The sequence below is a fragment of the Budorcas taxicolor genome, chromosome 13 (assembly GCF_023091745.1).
Source record: "Budorcas taxicolor isolate Tak-1 chromosome 13, Takin1.1, whole genome shotgun sequence".
NCBI lineage: Eukaryota > Metazoa > Chordata > Mammalia > Artiodactyla > Bovidae > Budorcas > Budorcas taxicolor.
Genome location: NC_068922.1, coordinates 81,352,690 through 81,364,856, shown reverse-complemented (window position 1 = coordinate 81,364,856; position 12,167 = coordinate 81,352,690). Strand labels below are relative to the sequence as shown.

Below are 12,167 nucleotides of genomic sequence, written 5' to 3'. Positions count from 1 at the left end.
TTCGGGACAGAGGGCGGTGGTGTTCTGTGGGTTGTCTTCTTTCTAGTGCAGGGTGGTGGGGGGTGGTCCTCGGGTTCCTCCCGCCCTGGCGCCGTGGACCGCCTTGGGCTGCTCCGTCCCTCCTCCCCCAGCTACAGAGCCTCGGTGGCAGCAGCCCTGAGACCTCGCTCTCCTGTTGGAGAACCACAGCCATCAACCAGTTCACCACCAGGGCAGGCACACAGCGCGCCCTCCAATGGGAACACGCAAACCGCTGTCTGAGTTTTCCCTGTAGAGTGAAGGTGCAGAGCAAGGAAGCGAGGTGGGCACACTGATTGATGCTGAGAGCTATTCTGTGATCCTCCTGCCGAGCAAACCTCAGCTGCCACACATGTTCAGAGCCCTTGCCTGCTTTAAATGTGGCCAAAGATGAGCAAGGAGTTGTGGGAGGGGGAGTTGGAGATGCCAGATGAGCAATTCCAGTGGCACATCCGTGCGTCTTGGTGCACGGTGCCAGGAAGGCGGTGAACACAGATGCCGCTGGGTATTCGGTTTCTTCTCTTGTCCAGAATCCAGCAGGATTTCGGAAACCTTTTCCTGTTGATTTTCCATTGTACAGAAATCTCCCTTCTGGGTTCTTCCTGAAACACAAGCAGTAATACTTAGTGAAAACCTTGGGCGATGTCACTCGGCAGATCCACCTTTATTCTCCTTCCTCATCAATTTCACTCTCTTTTTTTTCTTTAACAAAATATTTTATCAGCACTATAATGAAGGGAACAGTTTCCGAGTAAGTTACATCCATATACTGGTGGCAAGGGATAGATTTAAGTGGCTCATATTCAGACATTTTTACTTCAATAATCGTATGTATTATTCAGAATGTATTAGGAAAAATAAAACTAGCACATTAAATAAGCTCAAGATTTAACATATATTTTGCTCAAGGTGAGGTTACATGTATTTAGTTTAAAAAAGTAATCCAAGGAGGAGGCCCTCCCTGGTGTCCAGTGGTTAAGACTCTGCACTTCCCGTGCAGGGGTGAGGGTTCAATCCCTGGTTAGGGAACAAGGATCCCACATGCCACGGGCTGCAGCTGGGGGAAAAAAAAAAAGTTATCCAAAGAAAGAGTTATGTAGTTAATGGTACTAATGCCAATAAGGAAATCAACCCTGAATATTCATTGGAAGGACTGATGCTGAAGGTCCAGTACTTTGGCCCCCTGATGCGAAGAGCCGACTCTTTGGAAAGAAAAACCCTGGTGCTGGGAAAGATTGGGGGCAGGAGGAGAAGGGGACGACAGAGGATGAGGTGGCTGGATGGCATCACCGACTCGATGGACATGAGTTTGAGCCAGCTCCGGGAGTGGTGATGGACAGGGAGGCCTGGCGTGCTGCAGGCCGTGGGGTCACAGAGATGGACATGACTTAGCGACTGAACAGTTAACAGTGCTGAGTAAATAGTAGTAAATTGGGGCCCCCCAGGAGGCTGACATGAAGACAGAGCTGATATGTAGAATGTCTCTTGGAGGAAAACCACTGTGGAGGATAAAGGGCGTGGGGAGGTGTGGGAGGGGAGAGGCTGCGGGGCCCAGGAGGGGCAGAGCGGCAGGAGGAGAGGGCCGGAGGGCCTCTGGCTGGGGGTGCTGCTGAGCGGGGGCCAAGTAGAGCTCACGCGAGGGGTCCTGTGTCGGGCTTCCAGCACTCTCTGGGCTCGGTCACTGCCAAGGAGCAGCGGGGGAGCACAGAGGTCGTGGGCGCTGAAGTCGTGACCCTCAGAGGCGGCCCCGCTCACAGGGAGATGGGAGCCGCTCTCGGCCACAGCTGCCACAGGTGGGGTGTTGTTCAGTCGTGTCCAAGTCTTGTGACCCCAGGGACTGTAGCCCGCCAGGCTCCTCTGTCCATGAGATTTCCCAGGCAAGAATACAGAAGTGGGATGCCAGGGGATCTTCCCGACCCAGGGATCGAACTTGCGTCTCCTGCACTGGGAGGCAGCTTCTTTACCGCTGAGGCACCAGGGAAGCCCCAAGGGTATGTGCAGTGTGGCCAAAGCTACCCAGGAGGTTGGCAAACAATGGAAGTTTGAGGCACACTGACGTACAGATCAGACTCTGAGTCCCGGTCCACCTCCACGAGCCTCGGCTTCCTCACCCGAGAAGTGCAGACAGTAATAGCCCCGTGCCATGGAAATGGGTGAGGACTAAGGAACATGGGTAAAACCCCGCCCTGTGGGTCACACAGCAGCGGCCGAGGAGCCTGCATCTCACCCACGTGCTCGAGGGTTGAGGCGTGAGTCAGGCCCACTGTGACATTTCTCTGTGTCAGCCAGTCTGGCGAAGCTTCTAAACGTAAAAACCGCCCATGCTTTATCTTTCCTGACCTTTGGCATCTATGAGAGATGCGCCGGTTCCTCTTTGAAATTTCAGCTCTTCCCGTTGAAAATAAAAGTCAGGACCACTTGGCACTCAGGTACTCATTTATTTCAGTCTCACTGGCTCTTGCACCGGCATCTGCTTTATTTCTTTAGTAGGTCATACAAACGATGAAGTTGAGAGAAACTGAACCAAATCACCTCTGATCTTGTCTTGTCTTCTTGCATGCAGAGAAAACAGATCTGTATGGATGTGAGGGGGAGGTTCCCTCATCCCACAGCAGTTTTAATCACTCTCTTGGTGCTAAGTATTTTTTTTAATGTGTGTGTGTGTGCAGGTCCTAGGCACTGAAAAAATATCAGGGAACAGATCACTGCCCTCCAGTAGCTTCCGTTCTCTTAGGGGAGCTTACTGCCCTCCAGTAGCTTCCATCCTCTTAGAGGAGCTTATTTCTTGTAGGAGCAAAATGGCAGTCTTTGTCTTTTTTAAATTAGAAGAAGATTTGGTTATAAAACCATTCTTGTAAAATTTTTGAGAGCAAAGAGAAACACTAGAAAATTCTGATATTTTCACTAACTCTAAGCTCGCTTTCTTTTAATTGAGAAGCTTTTAAACAAACAAATTTCGAAGTCTCTAAGTCTGCAATTAGGAACATCAGAAATGAAATTTTCCCCTAAAGGCTGTCAATATGAAATTATACATTATTTTGATTTATAGTCTTGATTGCTAAAGTGGTTCTTATTATAAACAAAAATAACCTTTGAGAAAATTAATTTCACATTTTGTTATGCTTGCCAAAAAGATGTTTAAGCCCAGTTCTGTGGACTGACTGCACCGTTTCAGAGTAATTGGGATACTATTTGCTCTGTGACCTCGCGAAAGTCACTTACTCTGTTTGGGTCTCTTTTTCCTCACTTGCTGAGTAAAAAGATCGGAATAGCTGATCTTAAGAAACCCTGGGGATGGCAAGTTGGCACAATAGCCAGAATCAGAAAGATGGGACTCTATAACTTTAGGCGGATTATCTGACCCTTCCGAGCATTCACTTTCTCACCTGTGACATAGGGACCACGTCCGTCTCATGGCGCTGTTATGGGAGTCCGTCATTTACGTGGAGAGCATTCGGGACGTAGCAGGTGCTCAGCGGACAGTGCTCCTCTCATTTGCTCAAGTGTGACATCACTGGTTACAAACTAAGTGTCCAAGTGCCACTTCTGGAGCTCACGGCCCGTGCGGTGCAAAGGGAATATCAGACTCATCTGCTGCCGTCGAAAGGCTTGAAATCCACTTGGAGGGACAGCACATGTATGAATACATGCATGCCTGTATGTGTGTGTGCCTGTATGCGGTTGGTAAATGATGCATTTATTTGGAGTATCTTCAAAATGGCTCTTTTCCTACTTTCCTTTGGAGGAGACAAATGATGAAGTAGAAAAGCAATGTGAGCTCTGAAGCCAAAGAGACACAGAATCAAATCTCAGCTCTGACAGTGACTATTTGAACGTGAGCGAAGAATTTAAACCCTCTTAAGCCTCACTTTCCTCAACTCTGAAAACAGGAAATGATTCCTACCTTTCATGACCTGGGAGAGGAGTTGGACAGTGGGTACAAAGTGGCTGGCATTTGAGGAGTGACAGCTTCATTCCCAAACAGTCAAGTGTGGAGTCTAATATTAATCCGTGGGGGTGCAGGTTACCAGTGCCACGGGTGTTGAGACAAGGGGGCAGCCAGGGTAGGTCAAAGTAGACTAAGAGAATTTAAACATCCCTCTGGCTCGTATGGCTTATTTGCTCACAAAGCGAATCCCAGAGTCCACTGGGATTCGGTTAGACAGCCCAGCGTAGGGACTTCCTTGGTGGGCCGGTGGCTAAGACTCCACACTCCCAGTGCCGGGGGCAGGGGTTTGATGCCTGGTCCGGGAACTAAGATCCCGCCTGCTTGCATGGTGCAGCCAAAAAAATACATAAATAAACCAAGAAAAGGCTGGCCTAGGTCTGGATGACTATGGAAGCACTCGAAAGACAGGCTTAAGCATTCAGACCTGATAGGAAAGGTCTTCCTTCAGCTCCGCGGTGAAGTCAGTGAATGCGGAACGGCTGCCGCGTGACCCCGATGGCGCTCCTGGAAGGCCCGGTAGCAACAGGGTGTCTACTGGCCGAAGCGCTACCACCTGACAGCATTTTAAAGAAGCACTCCTCTAAGAACTGCAGTGCTCTTTAAAGGAGAGGCGCTCTTGTAAGTTGAGTTTATATGAGAAGTACATGTGCCGTTTAGATCCTTATTCTCAGCAATATAAATGTCCAAACCAGATCCTTTAGCTTTCAAACTGGGTTTTTGTCGTTGTTAACAAAGCTGCACAAGTTGCAACTCACTAGATAAGGGTCAGATGTCCAGTTTGTTGAAAAGGATTGAAGCGCTCCTGGTTTTGAGGTTTGGATGAGAATCCCACCTTCGGTGTGTTTGCTTATCACACCTTATCGTGTTCCTCTGACTGAGAGGCTTGACGACGCTGGTGTGCCGAGATCGACCTTGCATTCTAGAATCATTCTGTCTTCATTTTGATGTGAGTTGTGGTGCCCTCCGATTCTGCTTCCTGTCTGAATTCCCTTCCGGCACATATTCCCAATGTGGAAGAGTTAGTCGTCTCTCCTCTTCCTCAAATATTAGCCACCAGAGCGTACTCGCTGGCAATGGAAATGATGGATTGGAATCTGGTCCTGCTGAGTCCTCAGCTCGCAGGCGTTTGCTGTGTGGGAAAGAGGAGGAGAGAAAGCAGAAGTTGTTGGATGAGTTTGTCATTGTGTTCTGAGCACGGAAGCCATGCTGGTTACAGATATACATTGAATGTGAGCTCCAGGATGTCAGCTTTGAAGGAGAATTAGAGACACACCTCAAACTTCAAAGGGAGGCGTGGTTTTAGAATAAAAGCTACAGTTTAATAGGTATTGGAACAGAGACCTAGAAATTACAGGGGGTCTGCTTCCGTTTTGCAAACTGACATGGAATACTAATGTAAAAAATATATATATTAGCCTGCTGCCTAACACATAGCCCAACAATGTGGGGTTTTATTATTATCTTTGTTAGTATTACTATGTTTCTTCAGTTCTATAGAGTTGCATCTGAGGCATGTTCACAAGATAGGGAGAAGCAGGCCAACAAAGAATGTTTATTAGAGGATCAGAACCACATGCATGAAGCTGCCTTCGGGGTGGCGTCTGGAATCTGGCCTCAGGCCTGTTTATTCAGAGTTTTTATTTGTAACTTGGTCAATAAACTGTGAAGCACATTTATCAAGTTTATGAGCTGGGTGGTCTCATTAATGCAAAATCCAAAATATATGCAATAAGGATCTCAAAATACTGGCACAGTGGGCTGAAGTTAGGACGTCCTGGGCTTTTTGTTTAATGAAGTTCACCGTGCCACTGTCCTGATGGGAGCAGCTCATCACATATTTTAACAGAGCCATGCCATCCGGTTACCTGTTCCAGTGCTAGAACTTAATATAACCCAAGAGCAGTGTTAGAAATGTCTCTTCCAAAGGGATTCACGAACAACCATGTGTCTGGGCCAGACACAAGGGAATTTTAAAAGCAACATGATATTAATCAGGAAAAGTTATTTAAAATTTATTTTATCAAAGTTAATTTCTGCTAAACGGCAAAGTAGCTCAATTAGACATGTGTCCTTGGTGTCTCAGATGGTAAAGAATCTGCCTACAATATGGAAGACCCAGATTCAGTCCCTGGGTCAGAAAGATCCCCTGGGGAAGGGCATGGCTCCCCACTCCAGTATTCTTGCCTGGAGAATCCCATGGACCGAGGAGCCTGGTGGGCTCCCATGGGGTTGCAAGGAGTTGGATGCAGCTGAGCGACTAACAGTTTCACTTTCACGTCATACGTTCTTTACCATATTCTTTCCCGATACAGTTCGTCACAGGATATAGAGTACAGTCCCCTGTGCTACACGGAGGACCTCATTGCTTAGCTTTTCTCTGTGTGATAGTCTCCATCTGCTGACCCCAAACTTCTCATGCGTCCCTCCGCACCCCTTCTCCCTCTTGGCAACCACAATTTCTCCTCTGTGTCTGTGAGTCTGTTTCTGTTTCACTGATAAATTCATCTGTGTCATATTTTGGATTCCGCATATAAGGGATATCATATGACGTTTCCCTTTGTCTGACTCACTTCTCTTAGCGTGATAATCTCTAGGTCCATCTGTCTGGTTGCAGATGGCAATATTTCATTCGTCTTATGACTGAGTGGCATTTCAGCGTGTGTGTGTGAGTGTGTGTGTGTATGTGAGTGTGTGAGTGTATGTGCGTGTGTGTTGTGTGTGTGCGCGCGCATGTGTGTGCATGTGTGTGTTGTGTGAGTGTGTGTGCGTGTTGTGTGCATGTGTGTCGTGTGTGTCATGTGAGTGCGTGTGTGTGTCGTGTGAGTGTGTGTGCGTGTGTGTGAGTGCATGTGTGAGTGTGTGTGTGTGAGTGCGTGTCGTGTGTGTGTGTGCATGTGTGAGTGTGCGTGTGAGTGTGTGCGTGTGCGTGTGAGTGTGTGCGTGAGTGTGTGTACACTGCATCGTCTTTATCCATTCATCTGTTGATGGACGTTTAGATTTCTTCCATGTCTTGACTATTGTGAATAGTGCTTCTGTGAATTAGGGAGCATATATCTTTTTGAATTAGAATTTTGTCTGCATATATGCCCAGGAGCGGGATTCCTGGATCATCTAACAGCCCTGTTTTTAGTTTTTGAGGAAGCTCCACACCCTTTTCCATAGTGGCTGCACCAGTATACATTCCCATCAACAGTGTAGGGAGATTCCCTAAGAAAAGCCTGAAGTAGGTCAGGTAGGCCTAGGTGATGCCCCTTCCCCCCAGCATGCGCGAGAGTCCCTTCCACTCATCGAGCGCGTGCTCCGTGCCGGCGCTGTGCTAGGCGCGCCACACCCCTCGCCTTCGCGCTGGCCATTTCCACACACTGAAGCACGCCAGTGCACACGCCGACTCACCCCGTCCGGGTAGTTCTCGGACTGTGAGAAAGGTGATCGTGGCTCGGTTGAGGCCTCTCTGTGCTCCTCCTGCGATCACTCACAAACCACACCTCCGCCCCCAGAGCCACCGAGGAGGAGGTCCCCGCCACCTGACCCGACGCTTTGCTGATGTCCTCGGAGCCTGCCGCCGCTCCCCTGCCACTCGAGAGGCGGTGGAGAAAACTCTCTTTGGGAAGCTCAGCTCCGGGAGCAGCTGCTCGGGGCAGAGAGACACCCTTGGCACCCATGCAGCCCTCTTTGCCCCAGGGCACACCCAGCTCGAGGGCAGCTAAGCTGGGTTGGATAAGGGGCTCTCCAACCACCAGCATCCTCCCCAAAACGACCCTTGCAGGATGCTGGCTCCCCAGAGTCCTTACTTCCATGGATGAGATCTCTTCCCAGTTCTTAAAATTTTTATTTCTGCTCCTCCCGTACCCCCTCACTTCTAGAAAAGACTGTAGACACCTGAACCTCATTGCAACATAGTTCAAGTTGTTCTTACCCTCCTACATACACCTCGCGGTGTCTCTGACGCCCGTGGAAAGGAAGGTCCTGACATCTGCCCTGGGAGGAGCTGCCCGGTGGCCGGACCCCAGCCCCCAGATGTAGATGAGTCTCAGCTCTGCCTCAGGCACGACTCTCCCTTCACAGGCTGTATTGTGTGTATTCCTCAGAACAACCATCCAAGCGCCCGCTTTTGGTGTGTGAACTGAGGCTGAGAGAGACGTGGTTGACTTGCCCAAGGTTGCACAGCTATAACAGTGAATTTGAACCTGACTCCACAGTCCAAGACGCTCAGGACTTGGGTTCTGAGCAGGTTGCCGTACATGTGTCAGACCCTAAAGGGCAACAAGAACCTGGTGTCTCATTACCCAATCTGGGGTCCTTCTTCTTACCAGATATTTCAGCTTTCCCCAGCTTGAAGGTTAGGCCCATAAGCTAGTGTGCAAATGTACAGGAAAGTGCAAGTTGGTTTTAGATGGCTCCTGGAGACAGCTCTAAACATTTAATCCATCATGTAATGCAGAGTTATCTTCTTTCCATTCTACTCCATTTCCTCTGGTGACATTAACTATAAGATCTCTTCCTGGTTTTAAGAAGCATTTTTTACTGTGTTTACACTTGATGATCTCTCTTTTTAACAAAGACTTAAAAATAATTAGAATTTAATGAGCACCATTACGCATTGCAGTGGTTTTAACACGTTCTTCTGGTTACAGGGAGGACATTGATATGACGTTCATGTCAAGCTGTTTTCTTTTAAAATACATTTGTTTAAATGAAAAGATAGTCAACTTAAAGGAAAATATCAAGTAAATACAGATGTACACGGACAGGTCAAGAATTGTGGAAACAGTATGCAGATTACTTTGAGAAATGGTCCACTGGACTAATTCCCAACATAAGGAGTGTTTTGCTGGGTAGTATAGCTTTAAAGTAAGAGACAGCCATATCTTTCGGAACAGACAATACTTAAAAAGCCAACTCCTGAAACATGAGCAGGATCGGGACGAGTGGAGCCGTGATGAAGATCATGGAAACCTCACTGTCCGGAGGCGTCCCTTCCGCATCTCAGCCTCGCCTGCACTCAGCTCTCAGCTTCCTCTGGAAAACAGTGAGCCGTCAATGGCCAAGAGCTTTCCCAACACAGGAAACCAGCGCACAAACCAGTCTCCTTCCAATGCCCCGGGCAGCAGAGAGAGCCTGGCAAGCCAGCAGTGCTGTTCTCACATGGAGGGAGGGCTTTTCAGCTCAGTGTACACAGTATATTGACTCTTGAAACTTTTGTGGGTCAGGTTGAAGGCAGTCTGCTTAAAATGTCATTTAATTCTTTGCCTTTCCATAGGATTAAACAGTACCCGCGTGGTCTTGGGAAGAAGGGGTGTGGTTCCAAGGCAGCTACACTACTGGCCATTGCTTCTGAATGTTCTATGATTTTCCAACAATCAGGAGCTTCCAGAAAACCCACAATCCATTTTAGGGACATTTTTCTGTGCTCAGGTAAGCTTCAGTGTGAGAAGAAGATAAGTAAAAATTAGTGGTCAAATCTGAAGATCTCATCTAGAGAGAAAGTTCTGGTAGAAGAGAAAGAAGCTCACACAGTTACCAAAAAATGTTTCTGATCCTTCAAATCATCATGAAAGGGGGGAAAACTGGCTTTTGGAACCATTTCCATCATTTTCTGGTTTTATCATCCTAAACAAGTGACTCCAGCTCTCTGAACTTTGTTTCTTGCTGTGTAAGTGAAGATCAGCATACTGACCGCTTGGGACTACTTAAAGTCAGATAATGTTTACAAAGCGCCAAATAAAGAAGATATGTTTGTAAATGTCAGATCCTTTCTCTCTCACACACTGCATGTTTTCAAGGTAAAAATAAAGGCAGGGCTTGGGGCAAAATAGACATAGATGGGGCTCCCTTGATGGCTCAGTGGTAAAGAATCCCCCTGCCGATGCAGGAGATCAGTCCCTGAAGATCTCACGTGCCTCGGAGCAACTAAGCCCGTGCGTCACAACTGTTGAGCCTGTGATCTGGAGCCCAGGAGCCAAGCCTCTGAGCCCACGTCCCACAGCAGCTGAAGCTCACGAGCCACAACAAGAGAAGCCACCGCAGTAAGAAGTCCTGGCCAGCAACTGAGAGCAGGCCCTGCTCGCCGCGACTGGAGAGAAGCCGGGGGCAGCAACGGAGAGAAGCCGGGGGCAGCAACGGAGACCCAGCACAGGCAAAGAGAAATAAATACGTAAACACCGACAGAGAAAGAGTTCCTGCCCTGGCGTCCAAGAGAAGAGATGCAAGGGTCTATGGACACCCTGGAGTTCTTTGTGAAATATTTTGTTCAAGCTTACTTTTCTGGGAAGAGAATCCAGCTCTGACAAGTGAGTCTCGCAGTGGCCTGTAACCACCACCCATCCACCTCAAAATGAGTCAGAACAACTGCAAGAAATATGCAAAGACGAACTCTCGAGTTGGAGCTTGGCAAACCTATAGGGTGATTGTGACATTGACCTTTGATAGAATTTGGTAATACCGCTCCTATCTGGGGCAGGACCGAGATGCTAGACTTACTGCAGGAATTAACAGGATTGGAAGCTGGATATGTTGGACCCCAGCCTTCTGGCCCTCCATAGAAGTATTTTAACCCGATTATTCTTTGGCACAATGACCTTGGCCCACATCGAAGGCTGGTAAGAAGCAGCTTCAGATGCTGGCCACTGCCCGACCATCAGGATAAGGCTGAGGACCCTGCTTATGACAGCAGTGCCTGCTTCCTCTCAGAGGATCACAGGCTGGATTGCTCTGGACATATGAGCAGAATTTTCCCGAGCAGCTCGTGCATCTTACCTAACAGTGACTGTCTCGGGTGACAGATCGGAACTGTCAAGGCAGATGTGTTATTAATACCTGCCCGCAGCCAGTGCTGCCATTTGTGTTTCCTGTAGCATCCCCTCATCACTCCATTTGTATCCAGGTTGCATCTGTATGCTTATTGTTCCTTCATTGCATTTTAAAATACATCATTTAATTTACACTGTTTATATTTGTATAAACCTCGTTTGAGTTCATCTTGGAACAAGGTGTGCATAAGCAATGTCCAAAAATGGCACAGAAAGCTGTTAGGCCTGGTTTTGGTAACATCCTAACTCTTGCTTTTGTTTCTGTCTTCCCTTTAGTCAGTTAAAGAGGATTCAGTCCCCACAGGTGCAGAGGAGAATGTAAGTTACACGCGAAATGACAGAATCATTCCATGTTCATCTCTGGCGTGATGGACCCCTGGGCACGTCAGCTCTGGGGTTCTGGGTTCTTGCATGCTTCAAGTGTGATTCACCCTCTGTAGACTCTTTCACCCTTTCGCGTGATTAGTGACCATGGGGGAGTGACTTTGCATCAATAGTTGTAACGCCCATTGAATCGATGCAGATAAAATGCAGGATCAGAGCATGCATTTTTAGCATTTGTTACCATTTAGGGGCTGAAAGAGTCTACTCAACCTAAGAGCATCTCACGCCTTCCTTAAGGGACATGATGCTGCGCCCTCTGCTTCGTTTTACTTGGATTGCTCTTTCGCTTTTATTTCCATGGCAACCTAGATTCTCTCCTAACCGTGGGTGGTGCCCAGGACAGGTAGCTGCACCAGGCCTCAGAGCACATTGCTGCAGTAGATGCTGTGAGACATTCTCTCGGGCAGGAGAGCTGACTCCATGGGTCTACACTTGACAGACACAAGTTGAGCCTCACTCTCTTTGGGGGCTTTAATTTCCAAGAGTGATGATCAAGACTTTCAAGACAGTGCATTCATGTCTAAGAAGATGGCTCTGTGTAAGCCATCACACAAATGTATCATTTCAAAACATCTTCCAGGGAGATGAACAAATTGGCCTCAAGAGTGTCAGACCCAAAGCAGCAGCTGTCTGCTCTGAAAGAAGTGCAGTCTTTGGAAAAAAATGTTATAAGTGGGCTACGTAAGTTCACAACTCCTTAAGAAAGAAACCGATTGCTATCATTTTACCAAAGCAAAATATGTTTGGCTCTTCCGAGATGTCTCTTGTTTGCTTGCCATGGACGGGGCTTGTGTTTTCACTTTTATTTAATTGCTGGAACTGAGCAGAAGTCGAAAATCCAAATATGTCCAGAAATCCTGACTGTGTGAAAATTGGAATGGCTGTGTCGTGATTCTCGCTGGGAGAGACAGCTTCGGAATCTGCTTTGTCGCTGCCGTTGCTTCTTTCTCTTTCCTCCCTCCTTCCTGTCTTCCTTCTCCCTCCCTTCTCTCTCCCTCCCTTCCCCT

The 12,167-nt window shown here is 47.9% G+C and overlaps 1 protein-coding gene across 1 annotated transcript in view; it reads left to right on the top strand.

The window, feature by feature from the left end:
• BCAS1 (brain enriched myelin associated protein 1) overlaps positions 1–12,167 on the top strand; it is an 86,294-nt gene that overhangs the window by 52,059 nt on the left and 22,068 nt on the right. The window contains exon 8 of the mRNA XM_052651143.1: positions 11,053–11,094. Coding sequence (XP_052507103.1) covers positions 11,053–11,094 — 42 coding nt within the window. The remainder of the gene's footprint in view (positions 1–11,052; positions 11,095–12,167) is intronic.